Source organism: Heptranchias perlo, chromosome 6, assembly GCF_035084215.1.
Source record: "Heptranchias perlo isolate sHepPer1 chromosome 6, sHepPer1.hap1, whole genome shotgun sequence".
Taxonomy (NCBI): Eukaryota; Metazoa; Chordata; class Chondrichthyes; order Hexanchiformes; family Hexanchidae; genus Heptranchias; species Heptranchias perlo.
The window spans coordinates 2235388-2256412 of NC_090330.1; the positions used below are offsets into that span (position 1 = coordinate 2235388).

The 21025-nt window shown below is 47.6% G+C and overlaps 1 protein-coding gene across 5 annotated transcripts in view; it reads right to left on the bottom strand.

Annotated features, from left to right (window-relative positions):
* Window positions 1-4587: 4587 nt before the first annotated feature.
* The window catches only part of numa1 (nuclear mitotic apparatus protein 1), a 65407-nt gene continuing 48969 nt past the window's right edge, over window positions 4588-21025 (bottom strand). For all 5 annotated transcript variants that reach the window (XM_067985596.1, XM_067985598.1, XM_067985594.1 and 2 more), the window contains 11 exons: window positions 18755-18823; window positions 17397-17507; window positions 15927-16178; window positions 15186-15373; window positions 13870-14116; window positions 12892-13180; window positions 10203-10339; window positions 9102-9320; window positions 7719-7838; window positions 6300-6449; window positions 4588-5248 (listed from right to left, as the gene is read on the bottom strand). In XM_067985596.1, coding sequence (XP_067841697.1) covers window positions 5207-5248; window positions 6300-6449; window positions 7719-7838; window positions 9102-9320; window positions 10203-10339; window positions 12892-13180; window positions 13870-14116; window positions 15186-15373; window positions 15927-16178; window positions 17397-17507; window positions 18755-18823 — 1824 coding nt within the window. In that variant the 3' untranslated portion in view covers window positions 4588-5206. The remainder of the gene's footprint in view (window positions 5249-6299; window positions 6450-7718; window positions 7839-9101; window positions 9321-10202; window positions 10340-12891; window positions 13181-13869; window positions 14117-15185; window positions 15374-15926; window positions 16179-17396; window positions 17508-18754; window positions 18824-21025) is intronic.

Here is a 21025-nt window from a genome sequence, read left to right on the forward strand (position 1 = left end):
TCACACAAAAGGGGAGTGGAAATCTGGAACTCTCTTCCCCCAAAAAGCTGTTGAGGCTGGGGGTCAATTGAAAATTTCAAAACTGAGATCGATCGAATTTTGTTGGGTGAGGGTGTTAAGGGTTACGGAACCAAGGTGGGAAAATGGGGTTAAGCTACAGATCAGCTGTGATCTAAATGAATGGCGGAACAGGCTCAAGGGGCTGAATGGCCTCCTCCTGTTCCTACATCACTTTGGATCTAAATCACGATGTACATTAGGACCCACCTGAAAAATTAAAAAAGGGAAACAAAACACTTAAATGGCCGCGTTTATGACAGAGTAACCGGTGCATTCCACATCCCGTTCCAAGCAGTTAAGGCTTCTCGAGGTCGATTGGAACAGGACAGACTACTTGAGCCCAACATGGTGTGAGCAGCTTTTAGAAGATCACACGCTAAATCGTATCAGCTCCGGCATAAACAGCTAAAATTGGCAGCAACTGGCAGAGAAGGAAGTGCTTTTTTATTGGGTGGGGAAAGTTGGCTTTGCACCAAATAATCTTCAGGCAATCCCAATAATCAAGATTTTACATTAAACCCCCCTCAAAGACACCGACTTTCTGGGGTACAATTCCACACCTTCCAGTCATCCCATACCAAATAATTCACCTGTGTCACCGTCCTTATACTGCGACCCCAGTAAGTGTTGGCAAGCTATTGAACTGTGTTCTGGGTGGGGTGGGGGGGGGTAGCGGAAATTACAGTTGAGCACGACCCAGTTCTCAACCAAAATCCACTTTCAGCCCTTTTGGTTTTGATTCTCGGGTGTCGGTGGATAGTGATCAGGAGGCCAGGAGCTCCAAGGCCAAATATAGTGACCCAGCTGAGATCAGATAACTGAGTATTGACCAGGGAACAAAACCCAGGATCTACCTGCTATTCACAGCCCAGCTGCACACAGCAAACTTCACACGCTGGTCAACAGCTACTGCCGTAACAGATAATCCAGTAACTAGTGTGAGACAACACTAGTAACTCGCTCAATACTTCATTCCACATTCTTGGTCAAGATATTTATCACCCTTCCAAAGATTATTTTGTTTAATTTGGCATAAGTTGCTTACAGAGGACAGCAGGTCTACAAGAATGGCAGTCTGTGCTGTACCTCCTGCTGATAAGTGACCTCGAGGCCCCACGGACGTCGGGCTAATCTGAAGTCACGTGCCCTTGGCTCTGGGACGCAAGGTGATGAACAAACCTCGAGCACATCCTTAGCCAGGCTTAAAAAAAAAAGGATGGCCCTGAAACGTACGGCCTTGAAACGTACGGCCTCTTCGAATTCTGGGAGCAAATATCTCAAAGCTCTTAACGGCACGAAGATTAGAATAGGACTGATACCCTCTCCTCCCAAGCTCCCTTCAAAGCAGCTTGGAAAAAAAGCAGAGGAGTTCTCCCCGGTGTCCTGGGCCAATATTTATCCCTCAATCATCACTAAAAAAAAAAATTCTGGTCATTATCACATTGCTGTTTGTGGGAGCTTGCTGTGCGCAAAATGGCAGCCAGGTTTTCTACATTATAACAGTGACTACACTTCAAAAAAAGTACTTCACTGGCTGTAAAGCACTTTGGGACGGACCTGAGTTGGTGGAAGGCACAAAGTAAATGCAATTTCTTTCCTGTCTCGGGTAACCAGCTCCTGCCCTCATTGAACGTCAATCCTGTTCCCACAGCAACAAAGTCTTGAGCAGATTCCAGCTCTTCATATTTTTAGTGTTAACCCCACCCAGTCCGACCCAGAATAAATCAGCCCTGGGGCAGTGTCACATTTCATTGAAAAATCGCAAGTAGAAAAGATGTAACAGGTACATGTATTTTATTAAGTGGAGACAATAGTCAAGATTACAAAGTGCACTCAGAAGGACTGCGATAGAGAGACAGAGTGTCTCAACATTTTGTATATAAAAAAATTAAGATTTTTTTTAAGCCTGTTTTAGAGAGGGCAAATAGTACATCATTTTGGACAGTTTATAGGGTCAACAACCAAAATTCACTGCGAGCCCAGACAGGGTCCTAGAATCTGCAGACAAACTAGCCCAGAAAACTAACCCTCCACCACCCGCTCTAACTAAACCCCCAGCGAGTCACCAGAATCTGGCAGATTCTCCGGCAGTATAAGTGCTAGATAGTTCCTGCCTGCGCTGTGTTATTGTGAGGGCAGTGAGCTGACATGGGGGCGGGGGGGGGGCACTGGGAAGCAACGAAATACAAGCAGGGGGGAGAAAAGCCCAAGGGCTAGAAACGCGCAGGTCGACCGGCGGGTGAGGAGAGAGAAGGCGGGTCAGTATTTTGGGCGGAATCCCTTCGCTGGGTCCCCCCGCCTGCCGTGCCGCAGGGCTCTGATTTCACGGGTGCTTTTACGCAGGGTCAGGACGGTTTTTTTGGGCTCCTCACCCGCAGGAGGCAGAAAACTCGCCGAGGCCGGCTGACCGGAAGATTCGGTGTAAATAAAGCAGAAGTGCGTCTCCCCCGGCATCTGGACCCTGCGAGGTCACTTGGGGGCCTGCTGCTGGGATTCCGGGACTCCCACTGAACCACATACATGATCGGGCGGTCTGCTGCAGATTTACTTTCGAATTCGTTGCAGCACGGACACAGACTCGAAACAAGATACTGCAAGGTTAACCTCACCATTCAACATACTGCTCAGGGTCATCAGTACAAAGACAGACACAGGCACAGTTAATGAAAACGGAGTTTCTCTTCACCGTTTCTTCAATTTAGGCTGACTGACCAGAAGCAGAGGTTCCACACGCACAATCTCGCAGTGCTTTTCTAGGCCTGATGTCGCCCAGCCTGATCCTTAATGGTTTTTTTTAAAAAAAAGAGTAAAATGTTTCCCAGATTGGCAACAGGCATTTCAAAAATTAAATAAGTACCAATTGGGATTTCATTACATCAAAGGGGCCGGTGGCTGGGCTGACTGAGATCAGCCTTTTATTTTTTTAAATCCAACATTCAACTTCATAATACCTACAAGAGCTTAAAACAGGCTTATTATAATAAATGCACGATCACAGGTTAATAACGTCTACACATACATAACGGCACACTGAGGTATACAGGAGCCAAGCTTGCACAGGGCTGGAACAGAATTCCAAAGGAGACATCTGCAACGCTGCCAGGTTTAATTTAGTGTTATATTGAAAGTGGCGCACCGTGGAGAGTTAGGGTACCCCAGTAGTGGAGGGGGAAGGGCATGTGAGACCTGTAATCAGGGAATCTCACCATAAGTAGCCTGGACACAGGAGCAGCTAGAAAATTAATAATGAATATTTTTACTCCCTCTAAAATGCTATTAAACAAACTCCGAGTAGATAATCGAGTGACGTCAGGTAAATTGAATTAATGAGCCTTAGTGTGAGGGAGCTAAAGGATTCATTCAGCTCGAGACACAATAGCTGGCCCTTGTTTCTCCCATATTCTCTCCCCCGATACTCATTCTGATGACAGTAAGCTACCCCCCCTCCCAAGTCAGCAGTTCCGATATCAGCACATTCTACGCAACTAAACTTACAGTCAAGGACGTTGCAAAGTCCGACTCAACAGTCACAGGGAGCAGTAACCCAGGTTCGACCTAAACTGAATCCACCCCTCGCTGCCCCGCTTAGCAAGGTCAAGCTCACCCACCTCCTCCCTCCCGAATCGGCAGAGGCCCAGCGACAAGTCTGTACAGCACGGAGGGGAGGGGACAAGGCAGCCAGAGTAATTTTTACTAGCATTTGTTTGGGGGGGGGGGGGGGGGGGGGGAAGAGGAGAGAGGGAGGGTGAAGCATGGGGTAAGTTACAAGAATTCTCCATCCTGTCGTCTAATTGACATCGCAAGGGCAAAACTTTATATACAAACAGGCTGAAAAAATGGTGAGGCTCATTCCAACTCTTTGCACTATAAACATTTAAAGACAACACGCGCACAGCTGACACTGCAGTGTCCACTTCTACAGAGATTCCACTCCCTCCACAGGAGGGAGGGGAGCAGAGACCAGGAGCATCCTCTAAAAGGAGGAAACCACCTTGGGCTCCTGTCGCTCAGCTCCTGGATCGTCACACACGGGGAGAACGAGCGGGTCGAAATCACGCTACACGACATCAGTAGCGAATGGGTTAGCCTCGACGCGGGAAGCTCCCATTAACCCGTTTGAAAGCTTAAAAATAGCACAAAGTGATAAAAAGCACTCTTGCTAATACCTCATAACGTAATGGCAACCCAAAAGGAAAGCAGGGGGCAGAAAATAGAAAAATGATAAAACACCCAGTAGAAGCTGGGTCAGATCGTACGTCCCAGCTCCACACGATACTCCACTTTGAGGGCAGCTTACCAGACCATGGTCTCGATTCCCATGCTGTGCCTCCTGTATAACCACAATGCTTAACTGCTACAACCTAACAAGCCGCGGGAATACTCCAGGATTAAGCCATGCCGTGGCCTTCTCAAAAGTCAGTCCAGAGGTGAGGCGGGAAGGGGTGCGATGTGTCTGGCTTCCCCAATCCGGAAACTATAAACACGGCATTGAGAAGTGCTCTTGGTTTGGGGGGGGGGGGGGGGGGGGGGGGGGGGGGGAGAAAAATCAGCCCACCTGAGACTGGGGTAATTCAGCCACTGCCCCCAGCCTCGTGCAGGAAGATGTGGTCTCTGATGAGGCCCACTTACTTTTATAGCGATATATATATATATTTTTTTAAAGTTATGCGCACACCTGCCTTCTCCAGGTGAACGGTTGAGGCTGCAGCCATTGAATGGCCCTATCGAAGGAAAATCCTGCTTTAGAAGAGTCAATGGAAAAATTTACAATGGGAAAGACTTACAAAAGGACGTAAGAAATAGTTTGATAGAAAATTTCAACCGCGGTCCTAATATGCGAATAACTAGGTACGAGCATTCAAATCAGGAGGACGAGACTGTACCAGGGGAGTATCAGTTAACCCACAGCACCCTCCCAGTGCTATTGTGCTCTATACAAGAACTGGTAGGGCAGTCTACGACCAGCCCCAGTCTGACCTCGTTATTCGCTCTAAGGCAAATCGTTTCGTTAAAAGAATGAAGAATAAGCCAGCACTTTTGCCCGATTGTTGCCCAGGAGACAGCCCTTTGCACAACATCCAGTCCCAGGCCAGTTACGTTGCTGCTCGGGGGGCCGGGGGATCTTAGAAATCGCCCGCCCGTCGACTCACATCTTTATGTTCCTCGAGAATCGGCGTTTGCCAACATCCTGAAACAAAAGGAAAAGGTAAACTTCAGTCAAAAGGCAAAGCGAACAGCAAAGAGATAAATAACCAGATAATCTGTTTTGATGTTGGTTGAGGGATAAATATTGACCAGGACACCAGGGAGAACTCCCCTGCTCTTATTCAAAATAGTTCCCGTGGGATCTTCTACATCCACCTGAGGGCAGAAGGGGCCTCGGTTTAACGTCTCATCTGAAAGACGGCACCTCAGACAGTGCAGCACTCCCTCAGTTCTGCACTGGGAGGCATCAGTCTCGAGTGGGGCTCGAACACACAACCTTCTGACTCAGACGAGTGTTACCCACTGAGCCATGGCTAACACCCATAGGCAGATGTCAGGCGAGGACGGGATCAGGCTCAGCAATGGAGTCTCGTGGTCAAATATTCTGCTGACATTCACACAGGGAGAATGGCTACTTGGACGAGCTACTGTAGAGGGCAGCCCATCCCTGTGGAGCCTGTACCCCAGCAAGCAGCAAGGGCCAGCACCTTCAGGAAGGAGGGGACGCAATTAGGAGAGCAAAAAATAAATAAATGAATGTATTTATATCCAGCAATACTTGCATCTGGTCCCAATACGCCCGCAGTGAACAGGAGCAAAACTCATCCAAACCAGGCAGACACTGGTCACTTGCAATGGCTTTGGCGGGTCAAAAGATTAATAGAGGAGCCAAAGGCACGCACGTCGCTGCAGCGCAAACACTCCTTTGCCCACAAGACTGATATGGACGAGGAAGGCCATTCGGCCCATCGCTGCTCAAATGAGTCCAGGGTTTTTTGCCTCCACGATCCAATCAGTGTTTTGGCCACTCTTTATATGAAGAATGAATGTCCCAACACGGTGCTGAATTCGCCTTTCCCAGTTTGAACCCGTGGCCCATGATGTCTCAGATTTACCCTCTCCATTCCAGACCCCTGCAGAAGGAAGGACCCTGCTCCCTGCGGCCCACATTCTTTCAGTATTTCCAGCTTTTCTCCTCATTACCCAAGTCACATCAGACATTTTCCCCCCTGCCGTGTAACTCAGCCACTTACCTTTTTAGAATTTGATTTGGGGGACTTCCTGGGAGATTTTTTGGGGGTCTTCCTGGGGGTGGCCTTCTTATTGATGCTCCTCAGCAGGGTGTTGCCCAACTTTCGAGGAGTGTTCAAGACGGTGTAAGATATCGATTTTCGTCTGTCGGCCTAAGAGGAGAAAGTAAAAAAAAGAGACAACGGATGAAGAGAAGGGAGATTGAAACTGCAGCAGATTCTCCCCGAGCCACAGTCCCCACTGGGGAGGAACAGGGAAACAAGCAAACCTGCAGCTGGAAGCTGAACAGCTCAGACCTGGCAGTTTGGGAAGCAAGTAAGATTTTAGATCAGGGCTCAGATGGTAGAGTTGATGCTACAACACGCTGTACCCGTGGAAGAGAAGGGCCAGATTAGCACCACTGTGCTCCTGAACATGAGCCCCATCGCTAGGGGTGGGGGAAATGGAAAAAACCAAACCACAATTCCCAACCACCACTCTGACACTCCTCTGCCATCAGTTCAAGCGCAGCATCAATAACATAAAGGCCTCAAACAAACAGAGAACAGAGAAATAATACATAAAAAAGTACATTAGGACATGTGTTCACTAATGCCCTTTAGGGAAGGAAACCTGCACTCTTTACCCAGTCCGGGACTCTATGTGACTCCAGTCCCCACGCCAACATGGTTGACTCTTAACTGCCCTCTGAAGTGGCCCAAGGCACTTAGTTGGAGCAAACTGCTAGGAGCACTTGCCTTCCCTAATTTGCTGTAATAGTCCTGTCTGCTTTCAAATCAAAAGGCACAACAGCAAAATTGATGAATGGCATTTATCCCGGCACAGTTTCATGTATTTGTGCTCACAACCCACACTTCACACCTCAATCCGGGCAATGTGACAGAGGTTAATGCGAGGACCATATTCTGGGGTGGGGGAAGTGTCACAGGCTGGAGGTATCAGTATAAACTTCCCATAATGGCACAGTGGGTTAGCTGCACCACATGTCACAGGATATGTTTTTAAGTCCATTATGCAGGAGAACAAGGTTAAAAAACAGTACAAGACTGGGTAAATCAAGAAATAGTAGTTACATTCCAATCACTACTTCATTTATCTAATCTTGTGCTTCAAAAAAAAGTATTTTGCAGTTTGTACAAAAGAACTTGCGTTTTTATAGCACCTTTCACAACCTCAGGACGTCCCAAAGTGCTTTACTGCCAACGAAGTGCTTTTGAAGTGTCGTCACTGTTGTAGGAAATGCGGCAGCCAATTTGCCCACAGCAAGCTCCCGCAACGTGATAACGACTAGATCATCTGTTTCAGTGATATTGGTTGAGGGATAAACATTGACCAGGACACCGGAGTACTTATAAATGCAAGTTTGCTCATCGTTCTTATCTAAAATCCGACTCCCTGTTGCAGCGACAGAGGAAACACACCTGGTTCTTGGCCGTATTTTGAGCCAGGCGCTTGGCCTGACTGTCGAACAGCGAGTGACCCCGTTTGTCCTTTTCCTTTGGGGTCAAGGGGCGAGGAAAGCAGATCAGTTGCTTCTTGGCCTGAAAATTATGAAAAAATAAAAGCGTCAAAAGAATTTTACAAAGCACAGTCCAGACACTGCACACCGATAGACGTGCACGATGTACGACCAGCATTCATTCGAGGCAGTTCAATAATCTGCATCTCAACTTCAAAACATAGCGCATTAAAACCCAGTCTTGATCAATATTCAGATTCTATGGCCCTCAGAATCTACAGCACAAAAACAGGCCATTCGGCAGGACAGGTCTGTGCCGGTGTCCATGCTCCATGAGAGCCTCCTCCCTTACTACGTCATCTCACCCTATCAGCATATCTTTCTATTCCTTTCTCCCTCAGGTGTTTATCTAGCTTCCCTTTAAATATATCTGTGCTATTCGCCTCAACTACTCCTTGTGGTAACGAGTGCTACATTCCAACCACTCTCTGGGTAAAGTAGTTTCTCCTGAATTCCCTATTGGATTTGTTAGTGACTATCTTATATTTATGGTCCCTAGCTTTGGATTCCACACAAGTGGAAACATCTTTTCCATGTGGAACCTATCAAACCGCTTCATAATTTTAAAGACCTCTATCAAGTCACCCCTCAGCCTTTTCTTTTCCAGAAGAAAAGAGCCCCAAGCCTGTTCAGCTTTTCCTGATGGTTATAACCTCTCAGTTCTGGTATCACCTTGTGTCTGGGAGTGGCTTGTTCCCTCCCCAGAAAGCACACTCCCTAAGTGGCATTGGGACACAGATAGAAAGAAAAGTAAAGACCTGTATTCAATATAGCGCCTTTCACGACCTCAGGATGTCCCGAAGTGCTTTACAGCCAATAAAGTATTTTAGAAGTGTAGTCACTGTTGTAACGTAGGGAAAAACAGCAGCCAATTTGCACACAGCAAGATCTCACAAACAGCAATGTGATAATGACCAGGTAATCTGTTGACTGAGGGATAAATATTGGCCCAGGACATCAGGGAGAACTCCCCTGCTCTTCTTCAAAATAGTGGCCATGGGATCTTTTACGTCACCAAGAGGGCAGACGGGGCCTCGGTTTAACATCTCATCCGAAAGACGGCACCTGACGGTGACCGGAGGGAAAAATGCAAGTCCGATCCCTAATCTGTGCCAAGTTAACTACATTACAACAGCGACCGTACTTCAAAAAGCACTTCACTTGCTGTGAAGCATTTTGGGACGTCCCAAGGGTCGAGAGAGGCTCTATATAAACGACAGTCCTTCCATTCTTTTCAGGAACGAAGAGCTCTGCCGCAGGGATATTTTCCTCGGCCGGTGCTTACCTCGGGGGTACCAGATCCCTGGTGTGTTTCCTCGGACAGCCGCTTGCGCTGACGAGTGGTGACTCCCTTCCAGTTGGGGTCGGCAGAGTCTGAGGCTTTCTGGCGGGTGACGTTCAACTCCTTTATCTGTTGGGGCAGCAGGGTGGCCCGACGGAGAGTCTCCTTGGGGTCCCCGAGCCGGACCTCTTCCTCCGTGACAATGGATACGTTGGAAGCCGTCTGGCCGATGGGGGAAAAACAAAAACAGCTATTCATTCTGTCCTCTTCAGAAGCCTTCGTTTTGCCTTTTGGGGAATTGCTCCCTAACTCTGAGGGTTTAGCTGGTCTCCCCGAGTTAGCATAGCTAGTGCGTAGGGAGGGGGCTGCACAAGGTTGTAACTGTCTGATGGATTTGGCGAGAAGTGATGGACCAATGGTCTTTCCTTGATGCTTTTTTTAGCGCAGGGAACTTCCAAAAGTTGAAAAGAAGTTGAAGTAATCCTAGAGGGTGAGCTGGAGCGGAAGAGGGCGCATCGCACAATAAAACCAAAAAAAAAAAAATCATAATCAGGGTGCGGGTTTCGCTGGTAAGGCCAGCATTTATTGCCCATCCTTGGTTGCCCTGAGGTGGTGGTGGTGGTGGGCTGCCTTCTTCTTGCAGCAGATCAATGCAAGGTTTATGCTGGCATTACTCCAGTTGCTGCTGTTTCAACACACTGACCAGCAGTGGGATACTTTAGGAACCAGGAGGAGGCCATTCAGCCCCTTGAGCCTGTTCTGCTATTCAATCCGATCACGGCTGATCGATATCTTAACTCCATCCACCTGCCTTGGCTCTAAACCCAGCGGCCAGGGAGAGACTGCCGGTCTCAGTGACCTTTGGCTGAGGGCGAGGAGGAAGGGATGGTTCTGCTCCCAATTGCTGCCCACTGAAACCTGCTGGGAAGGGGCCCCTGCAACAGCACCAGTTGTGGGCAGGGTCTGGTTTAGCTATGATGCCCTCCAAGGTCAAATAGACTACTGGATACTCGCTACCAAGCGCCCCCCCCCAACCCTGACCGTGGAATTGCTGGGGGGGGGGGGGGGGGGGGGGGGCAGGACTGAAATAAAGCAGCTTCTTACATTGGATTCCAAGGGATACGAGGTCTTCATATGTGGGGGACACACCCCATTTCTCCGCTGTAGTTCGGCAATTCGGTTCCAGTCGTCCAGCTGGTCGGGTTCATCCTGGCAGCTTCCTGGGTACAAGGTGTTCAAACCTGATTGAGGGGCAGGGGGAAGACAGGAAAGCAAATGTAACGTACCATTCACCAAGGACTTCGACAGACACATGGAGACAAATACGCAGTTAGAGAGACAGAACCACAGAACCGGTACCGAATAAAGATTCAAAAGAAAAATACTGCGAATACTGGAAATCTGAAATAAAAACAAAATGCTGGAAACACTCAGCAGGTCAGGCAGCATCTGTGGAGAAAGAAAGAGTTAACATTTCAAGTCGATGACCTTATGCCATAACTATAAGTAGTTAAAGATTTAACAGTTTTTAAGCAAGTACAGAGCTGGGAAAGTTGGGGGGGGGGGGGGGGAAATAAAGAGGAAAGAACAAAAGGGAAGGTCTGTGATAAGGTGGAGGGCAGGAGAGATTAAGTGACAAAAGGGGATGACGATGCAAGGCAAGGAGGGTGGTAATGGAGTAATTAAAGGAAACAAAAAGGTGGGTAAATGGCAAGAGCAGAACCATTATCAGCACCTGCAGTCCGAGAAAAATGGAAGCAGTGGTTATGATCTGTGACTGAATGAAGATTAACCTGCTGCAGATACGAGCATCAGTATCCCTGAATCCAAACAAATACAACACTTACACGCAGTGGTCATTAGGAGGAGACGCACAAACTTTTATACCCAGTCCCCACCACATACACCATCCAGGCTCATCAAGGGCAGCTGCCTATAGGAATATAGAAACAGGAGGCCATTCAGCCCCTCGAGCCTGTTCCGACATTCAATTAGATCATGGCTGATCTGTATCTTAACTCCATCTACCTGCCTTAGTTCCCTAACCCTTAATACCCTTACCCAACAAAAATCTATCAATCTCAGTTTAGAAAGTTTCAACTGACCCTCAGGCTCAACACATTTTTGGGGGAAAAGAGTGTTCCAGATTTCCACTACCCTCTGTATGAAGTGCTTCCTGACATCACCCCTGAACGGCCGAGCTCCAATTTTAAGATTATGCCCCCTTGTTCAGGAAATGGTTTCTCTCCATCTACCCAATAAAATCCTTTAATCATCTTAAACACCTTAATTAGATCACCCCTTAAATCTTCTATACTCAAGATTACAAGCCTAGTCAATGCGACCTGTCCTCAGAATTTTGCCCTTTTAGCCCTGGTATCATTCTGGTGAATCTGCATTGCAGCTCCTCTAAGGCCAATATATCCTTCCTAAGTTGCAGTGCCCAGAACCTAACGCGGTATCTCCATTTGGGGTCTGACCAGAACTTTATATCGGGCAAGTGGCGTTAACTGTTAGCATTGGTGTCAATTACAAAGGCAGGGCTTATAAAGGTGTTAATTGCTCCGGCAATGTCAGAGCAGTTCAATATGTTCTTCGAAACCTCGTAAATCCCCTGTATTTACCGATTTAAAAAGCTCTGATTTCAGGCAAAGTCAGGTCTTCACACTAACAATTATGAGATGCAGTTGCTACATGGAGACTTCAGGCTTGTTTTTATTAATAACCATGTTGGTTATTTTCAGCAATCAAATGCTGTTCCATTGCTGCAACCTATTGGTTTTTACCAACCACCATGTATAGCGGGGCAAATCACATTAACACCAATGTATCCGCTGTAAGTGGTGGGGACTGTGGCGCCTTTCACATCTTCAATGTCCCAAAGGGCTTCACAGCCAATTAAGTATTTTTGAAGTAATGTAGTAAGTGCAGCAACCAATTTGCGCACAGCAAGATCCCACAAACAGCAATGTGATAATGACCAGATCATCTGTTTTTTTCCCAGCGATGTTGGTTGAGGGATAAATATTGGCCAGGACACCATGGAGAACTCCCCATCTCTTCTTCAAACAGTGCCATGGGATCTTTTACAGCCACCTGAGGGGGAAGACGGGACCTTGGTTTAACGTCTCATCCGAAAGATGGCACCTCCGACGGTGCAGTGCTCCCTCAGCATCGCACTGGGAGTGTCAGCCTAGATTACGTTAAAGATCCAGGGCACCAAAGTTTACTGGCCAACATTCCGGATCTTTGAAAGACCTATCCAATTAGTCCCACTCCCTCTACTCTTTCCACATAGCCCTGCAAATTTCTCCATTTCAAGTATTTATCCGTTTCCCTTTAGAAAGGGACTATTGAATCTGTTTCCTCCACCCTTTCGGGCCGTGCATTCCAGATCATAACTTGCTGTGTAAAAAAAATTCTCACCTCCCCCTCTGGTTCTTTTGCCAATCACCTTAAATCTGTGTCCTCTGGTTACCGACCCTCCTGCCACTGGAAACAGTTTCTCCTTATTTACTCTATCAAAACCCCTCATGATTTTGAGCACCTCGATTAAATCTCCCCTTAACCTTCTCTGATCTAAAAGGAGAACAATCCCAGCTTCTCCACATAAATGAAGTCCCTCATTCCTGGTACTATTCCAGTAAATTTCCTCTGCACCCTCTAAGACCGTGACATCTTCCCTGAAGTGCAGTGTCCAGAATCCAACAGAAGTCTTCAGTTCCGCCTCCCTCCCCTCACCCGCCCGTCCCTCAGACGCACATCAACCCACCCGCTTCCCCCGCAAACCTACTTGAGGTGAGGCTGCCAAACGTGGACAGCCTGGTGGACCTGCGAGTTGAAGGCCGGTATCCCGGGAGGGTCATCAGCGCGGCTGCTCCCAGGTCCTCTGCATTGCTACCGTCCAGGGAATCCTGAGACAGGGATCGGTCGATGGCAGGCAGCGAGGTGGTGGAAGTGGGCCGATTCCGCCGGCCCCCTCGGGAACGCCGGCCCGAGGGACTCGGGCGGGACGCAGAGGACTGGATGCTGAGGAATGACGAGTTGGAGGTGCTGGCTTCTTCATATTCAACCTCTTGCTTCTGCAAGAAAGGCAATAGGAACTCACTCAGTATAAAGTCTAAAGAAGCAGCACTGTCACCAAGACAACCAGCTGCAAATGGTCTGTGCAGAAGCAGAGGTAGAATTAAATATGCTCAGGATGTGGGCATAATTGGCAAGGCTAGCATTTATTGCCCATCCTCTAGTTGCCCCTTGAGAAGGTGGCAGTGGGCCAACTTCTTGAACCACTGCAGTCCGTGTGGTGAAGGTTCTCCCACAGTGCTGTTAGGTCGGGAGTTCCAGGATTTTGACCCAGCGACGCTGAAGGAACGGCAGACGTCCAAGTTGGGACAGTGAGAGACTTGGATGGGAACCTGGAGGTAGTGGTGTTCACATGACATTGCTGCCCTTGTCCTTCTCGAGGCTAAGAGGTCACGGGGGATAGAGCTGCTGTCGAAGGAGTCTTGGCGAGTTGCTGCAGTGCACCCTGTGGATAGGACACATTGCAGCCCCGGTGCTCTGGTGGTGGAGGGGGGAGTGGTTAAGTTACCAAGGGATGGCAGACCACATCTGGACACTGTCCTTCCGAGTTCACAAGCCTTCACAGTGCAAGCAGCTGACAGCTCCCACAGTGGGAGGATGCAAGAAAAAAATGTAAGCTTATATCTGGAATTAAACTTCCCTTGCATAACCCCCCTCCCCCCACAATAGGAGGGGTTTATATCCATACCTTGGTCATGAGGATATTGATGACTTGAGTTGTGCGTCTACGCCCAGAGCGTGTTTTCTTGGCAGAGTCCAGGCTCAGGTCCCCCAGCGAGCTGAGGCTGGTGTCCAGCTTTGACTGGGCGTCGAGTGGCAGTGGAGTGAAGTAGAGCGACTCCAGGGACTCTTGGTTCCCACGGAGTTTCTGTGCAGCAAGTGAACCGGCTCCCTTGTGAGTGGCAAGAGGGGTTTTAAAAGCTGCCTTGCCCCTTCTGGGGAACAAACAATCAAAATTAAAGTTTAAATGCTAGGTTGCCTTAAGACAAAGGCCGGAAGTAAAGAGAGCGGCAGAGAGCGAGGCACAGTATTATTCTGCTAAGGTACAGAGGTGTACTTTTAAGGTTGCAATGTCACATTGCTGCTATAAGCACATATTTGGGTCAGTTAAAGGACAATTGTTTGCATAGTTTGGTAGCTGCTTGTAAATCACCAATGTCAGGGAAACCTGCATTAAATTATTGGCTTTCTTGCACTTTTTCCAAGATTGCCCTTCCCTGCTAACAAAAATTCATCTGAAGTGCGGCATTTGCAAACGTGCACATGGACACATATCACACTGTGTACATCTGGGCTTTTCAGGATCTCAGTATTCAGGGACAGCACCTCGATAATACCGGCCCCCCACCCCTGGCCTCGACCCACAAAACAAGGCTTGGAGAGAAAAAAAACATAGTAAGTCTTAATATTTAAAACTGGCTCAAGTTAAAGCAAAACAAAAAGGTGGCATATTGAGGCCCTTTGTCCTGGGGTTTGAAGGGGGTGGGTAGAGTATTCAGAAAAGATCCCTCATTAGAACCTGTGCCAGCCGTGGCTCAGTGGGTAGCAGTCTGGCCTGAGTCAGACGGTCATAGGTTCAAGTCCCCATTCCAGAGCCTTGAGCACAAAATCCAGGCTGTGACACTCCCAGTGCAGTACTGAGGGAGCGGCAGTACTGAGGGAGTGCTGCACTGTCGGAGGGGCCGTCTTTCAGATGAGGCGTTAAACCAAGGCCCCGCCTGTCCCCTCAGGTGGATGTAAAAGATCCCAGGGCACTATTTTGAAAAAGAGCTGGGGAGTTCTCGCCAGTGTCCTGGGGCCAATATTTATCCCTTAACCAACATCGCTAAAAAACAGAATATCTGGTCATTATCACATTGCTGTTTGTGGGATCTTGCTGTGCACAAATTGGCTGCCGCGTTTCCTACATTACAACAATGACTACACTTCAAAAGTCTGTAAAGCGCTTTTGGGGCATCCCGAGGTTGTGAAAGGCGCTATATAAATTCAAGTCCTTTCTTTTACCTGCCCCCTGTATTCTCCCAGGCCATTGTCGTCTCCAAGTCGCTGAGCTCCATACTGTCCTTGCTGAAATCCGCTTCAGTCTCGCTGGCTCGAGCGGCGCTCTCGCTGACGCCATCGCGGGGTCTCGTGGCACCGGTGCTCGGGCGCGACTGGTTGAGCTCCCTCAGTTGGTGGTCAACGGATGCCACCTGACCGGTCACACACACAAAAAATATAATCGCTTCAGTAACAAAAAGTCATGGAGGCACATGGGAGTCTCAAACAGCCGATGGTGAAAAAGTTATACCTGGAATCCTCGCGCACTCACACGCGCTCAGCCTCTCGTTCTGAATTCCAAGGGCTCGCTTGGAGTTCAGTGTTTTTATAAAGGAGGAGGCCATTCAGCCCCTTGAGCCTGTTCCACTATTCAATTAGATTATGGCTGATCCATATTTCAACTCCATTTACCCGCCTTTGCTCCCTATCTCGATACCCTTACCCAACATAAATCTATCGATCTCAGTCTTGAAAGTTCCAATTGACCCCCAGCATCCACAGCCTTTTTTTTGGGGGCAGAGTTTTCCAGATTGCCACTACCCTTTGTGTGAAGAAGTGCTTCCTGATTTCGCTCCTGAACAGTCTAGCTCTAATTTTAAGGTTATGCCCCCTTGTTCTGGACTCCCCACATCGGAGGAAATAGTTTCTCTCTATCCAGATAACTGCTACCTTAAAAGTTCCTAAATAATCGCTCCGCTTGCCTACCTGCGCTTCCAGGCGGAGGACCTGTGCAGAGAGGGCCTTGTTCTTCTGGGTGACCCCCTTGACCTCCCTCACCGCCTGCTGCAGCTCCTTACGCAGTCGCTCAGACTCTGCACACTGGTCGGTGCTCTCCTGCCTCGCGGCTGCCAGCTGCTGTTCCAGGGCAGATACGCCCTGCACGCTGGCCTCCAGCTTCTTCGTTAGCTCCAGGCACAGCATCTTTTTACCATCGTAGTGGGTCTTTGCCTTCTCCAGCTGTTTTTCGTCGGGGGGGATAAATAAAATCGAAGAAACACGATGAAAAGTTACTGTTAGAAGAAACGCACTTTTTAAAAAAAAAATCACTCATTCTCAGGATGAGAGCAAGGCCGGCATTTATTGCCCCGAGGTGGTGGTGGTGGGCCTTCTTGAACCATTGGGTAGTGGATTTCATATGACTGAGTGGCTTGGTAGGCCACTTCATATGAGTGTGAGAGGGGATGGGAGTCACATCAAAACTGCAGCACAACAACAGGCCGTTCAGCCCAACTGGTCTATGCCGGTGTTTATGCTCCACGTGAGCCTCCTCCCAACCCCTGCTCTCTCTCCATAGCCCTGTATTAATCCAAAACTAAACACATGAGGGAGAAAGGAATAGAAGGATATGCTGATAGGGTGAGATGAAATAGGGAGGGAGGAGGCTCGTGTGGAGCACAAACACCGGCATGGACCTTTTGGGCCAAACGGCCTGTTTCTGTGACGAACACACACAAACTTACAACAACTTGCATTTATTTAGCACCTTGAAAGAACTAAAACGCCCCAAGTCACTTCACAGGAGCGATTATCAAACAAACTTTGATACCGAACCACATAAGAAGATACCAGGTCAGGTAAGGTAGGTTTTAAGGAGTGTCTTAAAGGAGGAGAGAGAGGTGGAGAAGCAATGAGGTTTCGGGAAGGAATTCCAGAGTTAAGGGCCTCAGTAGCTGAAGGCACGGCTGCTAATGGCGGGGCGATTAAAATCGGGATGCGCAAGAGGCCAGAATCGGAGCAGCGCAGAGATCTCGGAGGGTTGTAGGGCTAGAGATGGTTGCAGAGATAGGGAGCGGGCGAGGCCAGGGAGGGATTTGAAAACAAATTTTAAAATGGTGGCGTTACCGGACCAGGAGCCAATGTAGGTCAGTGAGCACAGGGGTGAGCGTTTGTTCCCAATGCATGTGAAGCCCCAAGAGGGCCTCTGCATGTGTCAAATGCAGTCATGCTTCAGGCAAACTTCAGCAACGCACCCGAAGTACATGAGGGTAGTGGCCTGCACAAGATAGGCAAGTGTCATTTTTTTTTTGTTTGTTTGTTTGTTTCTAAACAAACCCCCAACAGCTTTGCAAGGATAGGAGTCATTGGTTGAAGAGATGTGGGCGAGAACTAACGCTTAAAGCTGCCCGTGCCCATGGGGACACAGAGCCACGGCTGAGCTAGGTCAGGGGGACAAACCTGGGTCTTGACATGCTGCACGACCTCCTCCTTCTTCTCGAGCTGTACAGTGAGCTCCGCCACCTGTTTCTGCTGCCGCTCCACTTTCTCCTGCGTCTCGCTATCATGAGCCTACGGTTGCAGTACACAAAACCTCAGTTAGAGTGCAGTGTCTGCAAATATCTGGTCTCAGTAAAAGATGCAATCCACACTACAGAGGGGGAGCACCTGGCCACATACAGCATCGGTGGAGGCCATTCGGCCCATCGCATCTGTGCCGGTTCTTTGATGGAGCAATCCTAATCTAATCCCACTGCCCCAATCTCTTCCCATAGCCCTGTATCAATCCCAAACTAATCCCACTACCCTGCTGTTGAAATGTAGGGAAAGGCAGCAGTCAATTTGCACACAGCAAGATAATGACCAGGTAATGTGGAGTTGGTTGTTTTTTTAAAAAAAGTGTTGGTTGAGGGATAAATATTGGTCTTAGTTGATGGGTGTGCAAGAGTTTGTGTGGATGAGGTGGCCCAGTCAGTCAGCGTGGTCAAGATCCCAGACCCACAACTCAGCGAAGGGGCTGCATTGGGATGCCAACCCCTTTTAGGCATTTATTCTGCCCAGAAAACACATCTTAACAGAGCTCATGTCCTTTCTGGGCAAAAAATGGCCAAAGAATCCCAAACCATGACAATGACCTGATAGCAGCCACCACCATCCAAAGGGTTTTATGGTGGAGTCAGACCCTTTAACCCAGAGTTGTCCAATACATTAGCCACATGTGGATCATTGGGAATCCAGATGTGGTTAATTGGATTTCTGATCGGTAATTTAAAAAATGAGTAACAGATTCAGTCATTTGGCAGGTGATCTCAATATACATACCAGGTATTGGAGCAGTGTTGTCCAATGTTAGACACTAGCCACATGTGGCTAAATCTGACTAGTAAACAAAAAAAAATGGTAATAGACGCGTGGTTGGGCACGTAATCTCAATACTCAGGCACACAGCGTGGACATGCGAACTTCAACATTTTTGTGCGTTTGTTGGTAAAATGGCAAGACCAAATACAGAGTGTGCAAGTGTTTTTTGATTGTTGTGAGTGCTTTACTTGATCACAGAATGGTGGTTGATATTTGTTAAGTAAATATACATGTGTGAAGTTCATTTACCTGTATTGGGTGTATTTTCTACTAAAATAATACATGTGGCTAAGACGGTGTTGCCGTAGCAACAGCTGTGGCTGCTCAGTGATTTCTATTGGACAACACTGCTTTAACCCCAGGTTTTTTTTTTAAAAAAGGGAGGCAGAGCGGTGAGGAATCCAACCAGTGCACCCAAGTGAAGCAATAAGGGAAGGGCCCCATGGGCAGTGTCTCACCTTGAGTTTCTGCAACTTGCTTTTGGCTGCTGTATCGTGCTGGACCAGCTTCTGATTCAGATCTGCAATCTGGAACAAACCAAACAAATCCACATTAAAAGGGAACTGAGACCATGGCCACTTTTGCAGAGGGGGTGGTGACTGGCGCTCAAGTCAAAATGGTATGGAAAGAAACTTGTAAGGGATATCAAAACCAAATACGAAGAACTTTTATAGTTACATTAGGAAAAAAAGAGGGTGGTCAGGAGCAGTGTTGGCCCCTTAAAAACTGAAAGTGGGGATATTGTCATTGACAATGGGGAAATGGCGGACATGTTGAACGATTACTTTGAATCAGTATTTACAGTAGAAAAAGAGGATAGCATGCCGGAAACCCAAGAAAACTATTATTGAATCGGGGACAGGGACTCAATAAAATTAATATAAGTAAAGCAACAGTAATGAAGAAAATAACAGCACTAAAGAGTGACAAATCCCCAGGACCAGATGGATTCCATCCCAGGGTTTTAAAAGGAAGGTGAGCACATTGCAGATGCCTTAACTATAATCTTTCAAAGTTCTCTAGATTCAGGAACTGTCCCTCTGGATTGGAAAATTGCACATGTCACTCCGCTTTTTAAGGAAAGGAGAGAGAGGGAAACCAGGGAATTATAGATCAGTTAGCCTAACATCTGTTGTGGGGAAAATGCTGGAGTCTATAATTAAAGATAGGGTGACTGAACACCGAGAATTTTCAGTTAATCAGAGAGAGCCAGCATGGATTTGTGAAAGGTAGGTCGTGCCTGACAAACCTGATTGAATTTTTTGAAGAGGTGACTGAAGTAGTGGACAGGGGAATGTCAATGGATGTTATTTAAATGGACTTCCAGAAGGCATTTGATAAGGTCCCACATAAGAGACTGTTAGCTAAGATAGAAGCCCATGGAATCGAGGGAAAAAGTACGGACTTGGTTAGGAAATTGGCTGAGCGAAAGGCGACAGAGTAGGGATAATGGGAAGGTACTCACATTGGCAGGATGTGACTAGTGGAGTCCCGCAGGGATCTGTCTTGGGGCCTCAATTATTCACAATATTTATTAACGACTTAGATGAAGGCATAGAAAGTCTCATATCTAAGTTTGTCGATGACACGAAGATTGGTGGCATTGTAAGCAGTGTAGATGAAAACATAAAATTATAAAGCGATATTGATAGATTAGGTGCATGGGCAAAACTGTGGCAAATGGAATTCAATGTAGACAAATGTGAGGTCATCCACTTTGGATCAAAGAAAGGACAGAACAGGGTACTTTCTAAATGGTAAAAAGTTAAAAACAGTGGATGTCCAAAGGGACTTAGGGGTTCAGGTACATAGATCATTGAAGTGTCATGAACAGGTGCAGAAAATAATGAAGAAGACTAATGGAATGCTGGCCTTTATATCCAGAGGACTGGAGTACAAGGGGGCAGAAGTTATGCTGCAGCTATACAAAACCATGGTTGGACCGCACCTGGAGTACTGTGAGCAGTTCTGGGCACCGCACCTTCAGAAGGACATACTGGCCTTGGAGGGAACGCAGCGTAGGTTTACTAGAATGATACCCGGACTTCAAGGGTTAAGTTACAAGGAGAGATTACACAAATTGGGGTTGTATTCTCTGGAGTTTCGAAGGTTTAAGGGGTGATCTGATCGACGTTTAAAAGATATTAAGGGGAACAAATAGGGTGGATAGAGTGAAACTATTTCCGCTGGTTGGGGATTCTAGGAGTAGGGGGCATAGTCTAAAAATTAGAGCCAGACCTTTCAGGAGCGAAATTAGAAAACATTTCTACGCACAAAGGGTGGTAGAAGTTTGGAACTCTCTTCCGCAAACGGCAATTGATACTGGCTCAATTGCTAAATTTAAATCTGAGATAGATAGCTTTTTGGCAACCAAAGGTATTAAGGGATATGGGCCAAAGGCAGGTATATGGAGTTAGATCACAGATCAGCCATGATCTTATCAAATGGCAGAGCAGGCATGAGGGGCTGAATGGCCTACTCCTGTTCCTATGTTCCAAAGATAGAACCCAAAAACCTGATTTCATTAAGGGTGGGGAGGAGGGAAAAATGGAGTGGGAGTAATCTAGCTATTGGGTAGAATAAAGGAACAAAACTGGGGATAATTGGCATCTTTTCCATTAAGAGTATCAGCAGGAGGTTCAGTTCACACTAGACATTTTAAGAAGAAAAAAGACTTGCATTTATATTGTGTATTTTACAGCCTCGGTGTCCCAAAGCGCTTTACAACC